The sequence below is a fragment of the Mugil cephalus genome, chromosome 8, assembly GCF_022458985.1.
Source record: "Mugil cephalus isolate CIBA_MC_2020 chromosome 8, CIBA_Mcephalus_1.1, whole genome shotgun sequence".
NCBI classification, from domain to species: domain Eukaryota; kingdom Metazoa; phylum Chordata; class Actinopteri; order Mugiliformes; family Mugilidae; genus Mugil; species Mugil cephalus.
The window spans coordinates 155,001-169,457 of record NC_061777.1 but is presented as its reverse complement, the minus strand read 5'-3'; the positions used below and the strand labels follow the sequence as shown (position 1 = coordinate 169,457).

Here is a 14,457-nt window from a genome sequence, read left to right as displayed (position 1 = left end):
TGAGGGATCAGAGGCAGCTCCGCATCACCGGAGATTTAAGACCTGAACTAGTCTCATCGGGTTGTTGTCGGTCTGACACATGAACAACTCTTGTTTATTATATGAGGTAATGGGTCAACCAGGAAGGAGTTGTGTTAACGTAGCATTAACCCACTGAAAAGACACATCGCCCCCTAGTGTGCAGGAGGAGGAGGACACGATCCCTTCAGTTATTTGATGTAAACGCACTGAATGAGGAGTTCAGGAGGCTGAGAACTGATCAAACAGCTCAACAGATTTTATTTACACACAAACACTACATTTCCCACAAAGCCTCTGGACCAGGATCCTCAGACCTCTAGTCCAGGTGAATCTGGTTTAGTTCTTAGTTTAGTGGGGAGGGTCCTGGTCACATGACGGTGCAGATCCGGGATCGGTCCTGGGTGCCCCCCCAGGTCCTCCTGTCCCGGACCAGGACCTCCTGGTTCCCGTAGCTGCTGTACCAGGCGGAGTGGCTGCGGCTCAGGTAGGTGGAGGGCGGCGCCGCCTCCAGCTGGTCCTGGTTCTGCTGCCAGATCAATAGGGACGTGTCACGGTACCGGAGACGGACATAGGACTCAGACAGGGCCTTGGATGCCAAGAGGGGACGGGCTGGACCCGGACCAGGCTCCGGACCAGGCTCCGCTACAGCTGGGTCACAGCCGGACATAGTGCTGGAGTCATGCTGAGGACCAACAGGACAGACTCTGTCCAACAGAGACACCTGAGACAGAACCAGGAGACAAGGTGAGACAACCACGAGATCTGAGATCTGTCTTTACTGTCTTTGTCTCAACTCACCGTCTCGTCCTCGTGTCCCCGTTAATCTACCGAAGTCTGAGCGGATAACGGCTAGCGGCTAGCGGATAACGGATAACGGATAACGGCTAGCGGCTAGTGGCTAGCGGATAACGGCTAGCGGCTAGCGGCTAACGGTTGCCCCGGCGCGACGTCACTGTGGCCGTAGGTTAAAACAAACAAACAAACAAACAAAAAAACACTCTAACGGTTTGTCTGATGTCAGTGTCGCTAGCATCGTTAGCCCGGATTGTCTGAAGATGTAACCAATAGCAACGGTGCGCCCGTGGTCCGGTCCGGTTGGGAACAAAGAAACCGAGAGGAACGGTTCCGCTGTGGGATGCTATTAGCCTATTAGCATATTCACATAAATTATTCTTAGACCGTTACAGTTGTGAACCAGTGTGCTGCTAAAAATATGTTTTTTTTCTTGTTTTCCGAAAACGTCCAAATATAACTTAGCCAGTTATGCTATCAGGCTAACGATGCGGGACAGAAACAGCAGAACCGGTCCAGACTAATGTCCTGAGCCGAACCAGAACCAGCCCCTAGCGTTAGCATAGCCCCTAGCATTATTCAGGCTTTGGTTGAAATCTGTTGAAACAAAAATGAACCTGACTGGTAAAAAGACGCAGCTCCACCTAGTGTTTGGGTGGAGGTTTAACAGCGTGAACCAGACCGAGGAGGTTCAAGCAGCAATCAGACCAGAGTAGACTCCTCCCTAAAGGTGCAGACAGGCTCCGCCCACACCCCTTAAAGGTGCAGACAGGCTCCGCCCACACTCCTTAAAGGTGCAGACAGGCTCCGCCCACATCCCTGAAAGGTGCAGACAGGCTCCGCCCACACTCCTTAAAGGTGAATATAGGCTCCGCCCACACCCCTTAAAGGTGGAGAAAGGCTCCGCCCACACCCCTTAAAGGGCAACTGGCCGTCTGTCGGCCATCTTTAATTCTGTTCCTTTAAAGATCCCCCCCCCCAACAGCTGACAGCAGGAGGAGGCCAGCCGATGTATTTATAGAGCCTCCGTCTCTGTCCCAGTCCGTCATGCCCGGCAGCCAGACCCAGACCAGGTCCCGGACCAGAGACCGGAACAATGTTCTGAACCGGCCCGAGTTCATGTCCCTGAACCAGCCCCCCCGCAGGGAGCGGGTGGTGGGTGAGGGCCGGGGAGGAGGTCCGAGGAGATCTGGGTTCAGGCAGCAGAGTCAACAGGAGGAGACGGGGGGGAGGTAAGGGGGGGGGGGGGGGGGGGGCTTTCAGACCGAGCCAGAACTAGATCCTGGTCCAGACCAAACCCTGATCCAGAATTAGACCAGAACCTTAAATGTTTAAATTATTGAGAAGCAGACCTCTGAGTCCTGGTTTTGTCCTCTGTCCTCAGGGGACCCAGAGAGTCCTCCGAGGCTGGTGGGGGGGACGGTGGTCTGAAGGAGTCCCGCTGGCCGGACCAGGACTGCATGCAGCTGAACCCGTCCCTCAGGGGCGTGGCCCTCAGCTCGCTGCTCGCCATCGACCTCAGTCTGTCCAGGCGTCTGGGGGTCTGCGTGGGGCCCCCCCACGGCTCCGGGGCGCCGCTACGCTCCATCGTGGCCCTGCTGGACCTCACGGGACATGTCCTCCCCTGGATCTGTGGGACACTCATCTGTCTCTGGAGGAGCTGCACCCTGGAGGGACAAGAAGTCCTCGTCAACCTGCTGCTGGGTGAGACGGCCTGTCCCCCTGTCCCTCTCTGTCTCTGTCCCTCTCCGTCTCTGTCCCTCTGTCTCACCCCTCTGTCTCTGTCCCCCTGTCCCTCTCCGTCTCTGTCCCTCTGTCTCACCCCCCTGTCTCACCCCTCCGTCTCTGTCCCTCTGTCTCACCCCCCTGTCCCTCTCCGTCTCTGTCCCTCTGTCTCACCCCTCTGTCTCTGTCCCTCTGTCTCACCCTTCTGTCTCTGTCCCTGTCCTCCAGCGCTGATCCTGGACCTGATGACAGTTGCTGGGATACAGAAGCTGGTGAGACGCCGAGGACCCTGGGACATCCCCCCCGGCTTCCTGGACTACGTTGCCATGGATACGTCCTCTTTCCCAGCAGCCCACGCCAGCAGAGCCGCCATGTTGTCCATGTTCCTCCTGAGGCACCTGGTCCTGGCGGTGAGTCCAGATGTGGACCAGAACCACAATCAGAACCTAGACCCGGCCCCTGAGGAGTTTTAGTTCTTAGTGTCGAGTGTCAGAGCCGGACTCTGGTCTAGAACCACAACTAGACCCTGTTCCAACTGTAACCGCCCCGTGTGTCCTCCAGGTGCCCCTGAGGATCCTGGTCTACCTGTGGACCCCCCTGGTGGCCTTCTCCCGGGTTCTGCTGGGTAAACATCACCTGTCTGACGTAGGATGTGGACTCGCTCTCGGGTTCCTGCACTTCAGTCTGGTGGAGTCTGTGTGGTTGGACTCGGCTTCCTGCCAGACACTTATCTCCATCGGCACCCTGCGCTGGTCCCCGCTGAGCTAGGACCCCTCAGAACCCGTCTAGGCTGGTCCCCGCTGAGCTAGGACCCCTCAGAACCCGTCTAGGCTGGTTCAAACTGGTCCAGTCTGGACCGGTTGTGTTTCAAGTCTTACCGTGTTCCTCAGGATGTGAATGCTAACATTAGCGTAGCTTTGTTTAAATTCTTCAGCTGCTTTTGTCCAATAAAATGTTTCTACAGGTTCATTTGTGCTGTGACTTCTCTAAGGACGGATCAGACACGTTACCACGGTAACACTCGGCTGATGATGTCACAGTGATGTCACAGTGATGTCACTGGTTCAGTGACTCAAAGAAAAGGCCTCTTCCCAGCACAAGTTCTGGTCCAGACCGGTCCAGACGGTTTCTTAATCCTAAAACAATCCTGCACATTATTCACACAGTTGCTTTAAATTATGAATATTTTATGTAAACACGAGCTGCCACCTTTAAGTTCATGTTTCATTTCACACTATATTTATTTTATTTTATTTTCCTCAGTTATAGAGATAGATAACTCGGTTATCTCAGTTATACGTCTATACTTTTTACCAGAATTATTTCTGTTTCTTGCTTCACTGAGCGTGTGACGAATGAAATCATCTTATCTTATCTTAACCTTAAAGTCATCAGAATCTGAATGGACTTTGGTGCAGGTGCAGTGCGCGGAGCGGCCTGCGGGGGCGGACTAGAGCAGCTAGAGCCGTGAACACAGCGGAAAAACACGGGCCGAGCTCCGCAGCTGTTTTTACCGGATCGTTTATTCTTTAGTTTATTTCACGGGTTTAACGGAGGCAAACGGTTCCGTCGCCATGGCAACGCGTCAGCTGGTGGAGGTTTACCTGGACCTCCTGTCGCAGCCCTGCAGGGCGGTGCACATCCTGCTGAACTCCTGCAAGATACCGCACCGGGTCCGGACCGTGGCTCTGAGGAGAGGTGAGCAGACCCTGGACCGGACCCAGGACCGGACCCAGGACCGGATCCCGGACCGGACTAGTAACCGATAAACCTTGTAATGTATCGGACAGTGTGAAAAGTGATCTGGGTTGTGAACTTTGACCCACATGGCTTCGCTTCCTCTGATCTGATCTATGAAAACTGTAACAAGGTGAAAGGTTTTATTCTTCAGGCTGAATCTGCGGAATGGATCCTTCCTTCCTTCCTTCCTTCCTTCCTTCCTTCCTTCCTTCCTTCCTTCCTTCCTTCCTTCCTCAGTGCTTCTTTTAGTTCTTGGTTTTTTGACCTTGTCAGTTCTTTTCTGAGTCTGTGTTGGTTTATTTTGTGTTGTTTAGTGTAGTTTTGTCATTGATGACGTTGTGTTTGTGTGTTTGTGTTTGTGTGTTTGTGTGTTTGTGTGTGTGTGTTTGTGTGTTTGCAGGAGAGAACAGGACTCCAGAGTTCACCAAGTTAAACCCGATGCAGAAAGTTCCTGTTATGGTGGAAAACGACTTCGTCCTCACAGAGAGGTACACACACTGTAACACAATAACACACACAATAACACAAACTAACACACACAATAACACAAACTAACACACACAATAACACACAATAACACACACTAACACATCATAACACACAATAACACAATAACACACAATAACACACGCAGTAACACACACACACACACACACACAGTAACACACACACACACAATAACACACAATAATACATGATAACACACACTAACACACAGTAACACACAGTAACACACACACAGTAATACACAGTAACACACACACAGTAACACACACACAGTAACACACAGTAACACACAGTAACACACACACAGTAACACACACACAGTAACACACACACAGTAACACACAGTAACACACACACAGTAACACACACACTAACACACTGTGCAGGATGTTGCTGACGTCTCGTCCCCGTGTCTCTGTCTCAGTGACGCCATCTTGAAGTACCTGTGCACCAGGTACGATGTCCCGGAGCACTGGTATCCACGGCAACCAGAGCGACGGGCCAGAGTGGACGAGTACACGGCCTGGCACCACACACACACACGCCCCCACGCTGCTGCAGTGTTTATACTGGAGGTACACACACACACACTCACACACACACACACACTCACACACACACACACTCACACACACACACACACAGTAACACACACACACACACACACACACACACACACACACACTAACACACACACACACACACACACACACACACACACTCACACACACTCACACACACTCACACACACAGTAACACTCACACACACAGTAACACTCACACACACTCACACACACACACACACTCACAGTAACACACACACACACTCACACACACACACACACACACAGTAACACTCACACACACACACACACACACACACACACACACACACACACACACTCACACACACACTCACACACACACACACTCACAACACTCACATAACACACTACACTCACACACACAGTACACACACACACACACACACACACTCACACACACACTCACACACACACTCACACACACACTCACACTCACACACACACAGTAACACTCACACACACTCACACACACACACACACTCACAGTAACACACACACACACTCACACACACACACACACACAGTAACACTCACACACACACTCACACACACACACAGTGACACACACACACACACACACACACTCACACACACACTCACACACACACACACTCACACACACACACACACAGTAACACACACACTCACACTAACACAGTAACACACACACTCACACTAACACAGTAACACACACACACACACACACACACACACACACACACTCACACACACTCACACACACACTCTCTGTCTCCGGCTCCAGGTCCTGGTTCCGGCTCAGACCGGTTCTGCAGTGGATCGGGGGCGTCTGGTCCGGGCTCTGTCTGAGCTGGATGAGACTCTGGAGAAGCTGGAGTCCATGTTCCTGAGGAGGCGCCCGTTCCTGTGCGGCGATGACATCACGCTGGCCGACCTGCTGGCAGCGTGCGAGCTCACGCAGGTACTGCAGTATTAGTACTAGTACTGCAGTATTAGTACTGTAGTAGTGTTAGTACTAGAACCGTGTAGCAGTATTAGTACCTTGTAGTAGTATTAGTACCTTGTAGTATTAGTACCGTGTAGTAGTTGTGTAGTAGTGTTAGTACCTTGTAGTAGTGTTACTACTGTAGTATTAGTACCTTGTAGTAGTAGTACCGTGTAGTATTAGTACCGTGTAGTAGTTGTGTAGTAGTGTTACTACTGTAGTATTAGTACCGTGTAGTATTAGTACCGTGTAGTAGTTGTGTAGTAGTGTTACTACTGTAGTATTAGTACCGTGTAAGCGTGTCTCCGCGTGTCTCCGCGTGTCTCAGCGTGTCTCAGCGTGTCTCCGCGTGTCTCAGCGTGTCTCAGCGTGTCTCCGCGTGTCTCCGCAGCCTCTGGGGGGGGACAGGGACGTCCTGAAGAACCGTCCTCAGCTGCAGAGGTGGAGGAGTCGGGTCCAAGCGGCCGTGGGCGAATCCTTCGACCGAGCTCACGCCGTCCTGTTCGCTCTCAGGGACCGACGCCGCGCCAGGCTGTGAGGGGCGGGGCCAGGCTGTGAGGGGCGGGGTCAGGCTGTGAGGGGCGGGGCCAGGATGTGAGGGGGCGGGGCCAGAGGACTCCACCTTCACCTTGATCCAGACGACGGAGCAGGATCCAATAAACTCATGACTTCACACTTTAAACGTCTCTTCTCACTGTTTATTTCTGATTTGATAAAGTTGTGTTTTCTTTAGCAAATTTTGATATTTCAAATTCAAAGACCATAAAACTAAATTTTACAGTGTGTGACCTAAATAGTTAAGTTTGTAACATTAAGGGACAAACGTGTCTTTTCTGAATAACACGTTAATATTCATTTCTACTTCTGTTGTTGATTTATCTGAAGTCAGAGTCGATGTCGCTGTTAATCATCACACGTCTGAGGCTCCAATAAAGGAAAAGACACTTTGCATTTAGGTTATTGAAGATATTTTTGTGTTTGTGAAAAATAATCATCTATAGTTCAACTCTAGATTTATTGGAGGAACAAAAAGAATGTTTCTAATGTTCCTGAGTTAAATCCAGATCAATGAATGTTTCATATCTGGTTCCTGGTTCTGGTCTCATATCTGGTTCCTGGTCTCATATCTGGTTCCTGGTCTCATATCTGGTTCCTGGTTCCTGGTCTCATGTCTGGTTCTGGTCTCATATCTGGTTCCTGGTCTCATATCTGGTTCCTGGTTCCTGGTCTCATGTCTGGTTCTGGTCTCATATCTGGTTCCTGGTCTCATATCTGGTTCTGGTCTCATGTCTGGTTCTGGTCTCATATCTGGTTCCTGGTCTCATATCTGGTTCTGGTCTCATGTCTGGTTCTGGTCTCATATCTGGTTCCTGGTTCCTGGTCTCATGTCTGGTTCCTGGTTCTGGTCTCATGTCTGGTTCCTGGTCTCATATCTGGTTCTGGTCTCATGTCTGGTTCTGGTCTCATATCTGGTTCCTGGTTCCTGGTCTCATGTCTGGTTCCTGGTTCTGGTCTCATATCTGGTTCCTGGTCTCATATCTGGTTCCTGGTTCTGGTCTCATATCTGGTTCCTGGTCCTTAAACTAATGTAAACATGTATTTATCACATTAAAACGTCAGAGCTGATTCAGACACTTCACTTTAATTCAGTTTTATTTTTATAGCGTCAATAAAAATACAAATTGTCTCCAGCCGTGAACCAGAGAAGATAGAGAGAGAAGAAGAACAGGAGAAACAAGATAAACTAACTTCAAACATAAAGCTGAAGGAAACATGTAGGATCTAGTAATATAACACATAGCTGATGATCTGTGACAGTTTGTGAGTATAACAGGAATCATGGGCAGGTTGGTGAATAGTTCATCTAGGTAGGAGTGGACACCTGGAGGAGGACATGAAGACTGGGACAGATGTAGTTTATGGAGCTCCACAGGTCTGATACACAGACTCCAGACCATGAAGACTGGGCTGGTTGATGAGGCCACGGCAGCAGATGTAGCTTAGAACTCCACAGGTCAGATATTCAGCCTCCAGAACCCAAACCTGACCCTGGTTCTACCTGAGAGGAACCTGGGAGCTGGAGGCTCTACACTGAAAAAAAACTCTTTTGGATTTACATAAAAACTTATGGACATCGGTTGCACATAGTTGCACATATGTCACGATGATACTTTTAAGCAGAGCTTCGCCCTCTGGCTCGTGCTGCAGTGTATTTATTGTCGCGTCAGGACGTCCAGTCTTTCTTATCTGAGCGCGGTAGTTTTCCATCCACAGATCACACACTAACAGAAAGTCACGGCTCCTGTTTTTCAGGACGACTCAGAGACGAGCTGGAGATTCATCGTTCTATGTCTCAGTCTGTGAGAAGAAGGAAATAAAGATCAATGCTTGTTGTTTTACGTTAATTACAGTATTTAAATTGTGTCAATACACTAACTGATGCAACATGATGTCACGTTTCTCATTTTCTTTACTTATAGTTGATTCTAGTCCCACTCTCATTTTGTAACTTGCCCAGATTTTATATTACCTGATAAAATCCATCAGCTTTAAGTTCATCCTGAAAACCAGACAGAGCTGGATACAAATGAGAAGCTACAAAGCTCAGTATGAAATAGTCCAGTATGATTTATAAAGGTTTTAGAGAAACTAACAAACAAAACATATAAATACAGTCTGACTGTGGAGAAAACAGACGTGATGATTAACAGAAACATTAACATATCATATAAAAAAGAGCAATTACTTTGGACTGAAAATATATCTACTATTAATCAGCCTTTTATGATTTATGGCTTTTTAAGGAACCATGTGACTGATCACATGACGGTGGAAGAAGCCGGAGGACGAGTCACTGACATGTCTGTGTTCAGAGAACCAGGAACAACGTCTCATTTATTACACACCTGAATCATTTCACAGAACTCTGGTTCTCCCACAGCTCGATGCTTTGTTAGCTTCAGATGTGCTACGCTACTTTAGCTTTCTAGCCTCAGTAGATACATCCAGGATTTACCATCAGACCGTGAGTTTATGTGAAATGTGATTATTTGATGTTTTGAAGCCAAAGTCACTGGAACATTCTCACAATGTTCTTAAAGAAACTATGTTTGGCTTCAGATCACATTGTCCAAACTGTGACTAGAGGCCAAACACCTCATCACCTGTGAGTGGTTCTAAATGCTGGTGTTTGGTAGAAGTCTGACACTAGAAAACATTTCTTATCTCTGTCTGTGATCAACAGTTTTGCTTTCACGGTCTGAAATGGATTCATGTGTGTTCACACGAGCAACAACTACCTGCACAATATCTTTAATCCATGAACAGGAGCCATGTTAAATCATCTGGGACAACGGAGAAGCTTCAGAGCGTTGCCACCGATAGTTTAGTGACTCTGGTACAATATGTGAACCACTAATAGGGCAAAGTCAGTTTAGCTTCATTTAGTTCATCTAATGTAAATAACTTCTTTGATATTATTAATAACAAGCAGCTCAACAGCACAAAGCCTCAAACACATCATGAGCAACATCAGGCGGAAAAACCAGAGACAACATGAAAATGAGAAAGAGTTTTGGTAAAAAAGCACTTTCTCTTAACTGCAAAGCAACGTGCATCTTTCTCACAAGGTGATTTTACATGTTCTGCATCATGATCCTCTGTAGTTCTGAGGCTGGAAGCACCGGTAGCAACACACTGACTCCTGAAATCACAAGTCTTTGCTCTGCAGAAGCAACAAGCGTCATCACCAGCGACTGGACCAGTCCTGTTCCTCTCAGAGACGAACACACCGTGATCCTGAAGGACGTTAGATGATGAAGACGGTTAAGGACTGATTTAAAACCATATGTTTTTACATCACTACTTCTGCAAAGCGCTGAGATAAACAGAAGATAAAGACGAGTGGCAGGTTATATAATATCCAGTAAACTCCACAAAGCTTTTGTTTTTTCCTAGAGGATCCTGGAGAAAGTCTTAAAACCATCCACATAGAAACGCAGTGATATGTTTAACTCTGCAGCATTAAGAATTTGTTTGCTTTAAAACACAAACCATCTTCAGTGGAACCTGAATTCAAGAGATGGGTCAAGTTCAATGCTTCACTGTCCTCTATGATTTTCACTGATCCTTTCAACAAAGGCCTTATTATTTAAAACCTGCTGCAAAGGTTTCAAACGTGTTTCTTTTATGATTAAGTGTGTTGGTCTCTGGCTCCACAACCCAGAATCTTTCCTTATAAACAGTTTATAATCAGGTGTGATGTGGGCGGAGTTAGACGAGCAAACTGCTGCGGTGATTTCTGTTACTGCTCATCAACCTGTATGTTGTGAAGCTTAAGGATTCATGTCACGACACTAGATACTGTGACTGACGCTGTGTTTACCTGGACACCTGGACTCAGTCTTCCAGCTTCAGTAAAGCTGCTGTTTAATGCACTTGGACGTTTGTTGTGTTGATGCTGTGAAGGATCAGGAGCTTCCTCTAACACTCACCTCGTCCTGACTTTCATCAGATAATGTGTCTGCGACTCTTATGAGACTTAACGGTTCCATAAATACTCGTTTTAAAACAAAGCCAACAAACAAACATGCAACAAACATTTTCATTTTTCTTCAAATGTGTGTTGATATGAACAAAAAACTCCCTTTCATTGGCTAAATGTTTGCATGCACATAAGTGACAGATGGAAACAGACTCTTTAGGTGTCTGAGTGTCTTGTATGGAAACCACTCTACTCTGATGGATTATTGAACCATTGCATGTCTTAAATGTGCAGTAAGTGTGTCTATAATGGTGAAGTAATTCAGACCTACTTTGCACAGCAACAGAAACACCTTTTAGACGACATTCACTAGAGAAAGAGAGACAAACAGATGAAGTTCAACTCACCGACACATCCTACAGAAACGGAGCAAATCTTTATTAGGGCACCAAATAATCCTAAACCAATGCAGTCCAATCCAGAAATCAATAAATCAGTAATATAGTTTAGTAACTATTGAAAATAATAAAAAGCCATTTTAGAAGGTGTAGTTTGTGGTGCCATTAAATTATTTTGTGTTGTCCTGAGACTGATTAGAAACACAAAATAGTTTCAACAAAAAATGATCATTAAAACCTTAAAGACAGTCGGATTCACAGAAATTATCATTACGATATCTTTGAAAATAATAACATCATCATGCTGAGAATCATTTATTCATTCTTGTTTAAACACATCCAGTAAACCAACAAAAGCAACAGTGATACTCACCACTACTCCAGCACCCAGACACACATGTTACATCAAACTCTGGCTCATGTTTCACAAGTGTTTTCTTACCTTTATGTGTCCTGAGCAGCTCAAATCCATGTATCGTAGACTGAAGGTTTTCAGCAGCCGTTTTCTGTCCAGGAGCTTTTCAACTTCCACCTGATAAAACATAACTTTTTCCTTTCTTCTTCAAATGATGGAGACGTGAAGGTTTTAAATTCCTCTATATTTAAATGCCTTTTTAAGACTGAATCATGTTTTAGAGAGAAATAAAATGAATTTTGTAGCATATACAAAATTCATACTTGTAAATTGAACAACCCTCCTTCTTTCATTTTTTTCAGTGAACCTCCCGTTCTTCTTTTAGAACCTGTAGGAACCACAAGCAGAACCTGTAGGAACCACAAGCAGACCTGCACTTAGAGATGGTAGTGATCTGTTGGGACAGTCTGGTTCTATGAGGTCTTTCAGATATGATGGAGCTCGGCCTTTCAGGGCCTTGTATGTAAGGAGGAGGATTTTAAACTCAATTCTAGATTTTAAAGGAGCCAATGAAGAGAAGCTAATACTGGAGTAATATGATCTCTCTTGCTAATTCCTGTCAGTGCTCTTGCTGCAGCGTTTTGAATCAGTTGGAGGCTTTTTAAAGAGTATTTGGAGCCAGACAGTAACGAGTTACAATAATCCAGCCTGGAAGACACAAATGCATGAACTAGTTTTTCTGCATCACTCTGAGAAAGGATGTTCCTAATGTTGATGATATTACGAAGGTGAAAGAAAACAGTCCTGGTCACCTGCTTTATGTGAGAATTAAAGGACATATCCTGGTCAAATATAACACCAAGGTTTTTCACAGTAGCACTGGAGGCCAAGGTAACGCCATCCAACAAAAGCAGGTGATTAGATAATGAATCTCTGACATGTTTAGAGCCAAATACAATAACTTCTGTTTTGTCTGAGTTTAAAAGTAGAAAATTACAGGTCATCCAGGCCTTTATTTCTTTAAGGCGCTTGGAGTTTAACCAGCTGATTAGTTTCATCTGGTTTCATGGATAAATATAGCTGGGTATCATCTGCGTAGCAATGGAAGTTTATGCCGTACTTTCTAATAATATTGCCTAAGGGAAGCATGTATAATGTGAATAATATTGGTCCTAGCACAGAACCCTGAGGAACTCCATAGCTTACTTTGGTTTATATAGAAGAGTTGTTGTTTATATGGACAAACTGGAATCTGTCTGACAGATATGATTCAAACCAGTCTAGTGCAGTTCCTGTAATATTGATCACACTTTCAAGTCTCTGTAGTAGAATATTGTGATCAATAGTGTCAAATGCAGCACTGAGATCTAGCAGGACAAGTATAGAGACAAGTCCATCGTCTGAAGCCATGAGGAGATCATTGGTAACTTTAACCAGAGCTGTTTCTGTGCTATGATGAGCTCTAAAACCTGACTGAAACTCTTCAAACAAACCATTCCTGTTTAAATGATCAACCAACTGATTGACAACAACCCTTTCCAAAACTTTAGAGATAAAAGAAGGTTGGAAATTGGCCTATAGTTGCTAAAACATCTGGGTCAAGAGTGGGTTTTTTAAGTAATGGTTTAATTACAGCAGTTTTAAAAGACTGGGGCACATATCCTGTTAATAAAGATAAGTTTATCTGATTTAATATGGAGGTATTAATTAACGGATAAACCTCCTGGAGCAACTTAGTTCGGATGGGGTCTAGAAGACAAGTTGATGGTTTAGATGCTGTAATAACTGAAGTGAGCTCAGGAAGATCAATTAGGGAGAAAGAATCCAAATACTGACTCGGTCCTACAGAGGTTTCTAATGCCACTGTACTTACATCTTTGACAGATGGAAAGGTGCTATGAATTTTATCTCGAATGCAACAATTTTATCAGAGAAGAAGCTCATGAAGTCATTACTGCTGAGGGCTGAAGGAATAGATGCTCAACAGAGCTGTGACTCTTTGTCAGCCTGGCTACAGCTGAAAGAAATCTGGGGTTGTTCTTGTTTTCTTCTGTTAATGAAGAATAATACGCTGTTCCAATCTTACGGAGAGTTTTTTATAAGTTGTTAAACTATTTTTCCAGGCTATGTGAGCTTCTTCAGAACTAGTGGAATGACAAATTCTTTCCTGCTTTGAACTGTTCCACTGTGAATTATACCATGGAGCTTCCCTCCTTCCATTTACCACCTTCTTTTTAAGAGGAGCAACTAGATTTAAAGTTGTACTAAGTGATGCTGTCGTGCTGTCAACAAAATAATCTATTTGTGATGGAGTTAGATTGTGGTTGCTGACATCCACATCACTAACATAAGGCACTGAGGTAAATACTGAAGGTATTAATTCCTTATATCTAGTCACAGCATCATCAGATAAGTGTCGACCATAACGAAATGTCTTTCTAATTTCTGTGTAATTACTTATAGTAAATTCAAATGTTACAGAGAATGATGGGACAATAGAGGGTTGTGAGAATATACGGTTAGACCTTCAGTTTCTAGGCCATAAGTTAGTACAAGATCTAAGGTGTGATTGAAACAGTGAGTTGAACCAGTTACATTCTGAGAAAAGCCAATTGAGTCTAATAATGACATAAATGAAGAGCTAAGACTGTCACTGCCAACATCAACATGGATGTTAAAGTCACCTACTATAATGACTTTATCTGTTCTAAGCACTAAATCACAGAGAAACTCAGAGAATTCAGCTAAAACTCAGAGTAAGGAGCAGGTGGGCATACACCACAACAAAGAGAACTGGTTTCTGTGTTTCCAGTCTGGATGAGCGAGACTTTCAAACCAATTAAAATCAACATCATCACATTAGAAAC

General features: G+C 45.5%; 3 protein-coding genes across 3 annotated transcripts; 2 read left to right on the top strand and 1 right to left on the bottom strand.

The window, feature by feature from the left end:
- Window positions 1–253: 253 nt before the first annotated feature.
- LOC125011815 (putative uncharacterized protein BRD3OS) lies at window positions 254–688 on the bottom strand. Its single transcript, XM_047591179.1, has one exon. It carries the CDS (start codon window positions 686–688, stop codon window positions 389–391), a length of 300 nt encoding a protein of 99 aa, XP_047447135.1. The 3' UTR covers window positions 254–388.
- Window positions 646–3,507, top strand: LOC125011813 (inactive phospholipid phosphatase 7-like). The gene is made up of 5 exons (XM_047591176.1): window positions 646–765; window positions 1,855–2,045; window positions 2,198–2,517; window positions 2,767–2,948; window positions 3,100–3,507. The coding sequence occupies exons 2-5, from the start codon at window positions 1,861–1,863 to the stop codon at window positions 3,304–3,306; spliced, it is 894 nt and encodes a 297-aa protein (XP_047447132.1). The 5' UTR covers window positions 646–765; window positions 1,855–1,860; the 3' UTR covers window positions 3,307–3,507.
- A 298-nt stretch (window positions 3,508–3,805) lies between these two features.
- gstt2 (glutathione S-transferase theta 2) lies at window positions 3,806–6,933 on the top strand. Its single transcript, XM_047591177.1, has 5 exons — window positions 3,806–4,236; window positions 4,679–4,766; window positions 5,210–5,360; window positions 6,154–6,330; window positions 6,746–6,933. Exons 1-5 carry the CDS (start codon window positions 4,113–4,115, stop codon window positions 6,890–6,892), a joined length of 687 nt encoding a protein of 228 aa, XP_047447133.1. The 5' UTR covers window positions 3,806–4,112; the 3' UTR covers window positions 6,893–6,933.
- The last annotated feature ends 7,524 nt before the right edge of the window (window positions 6,934–14,457 follow it).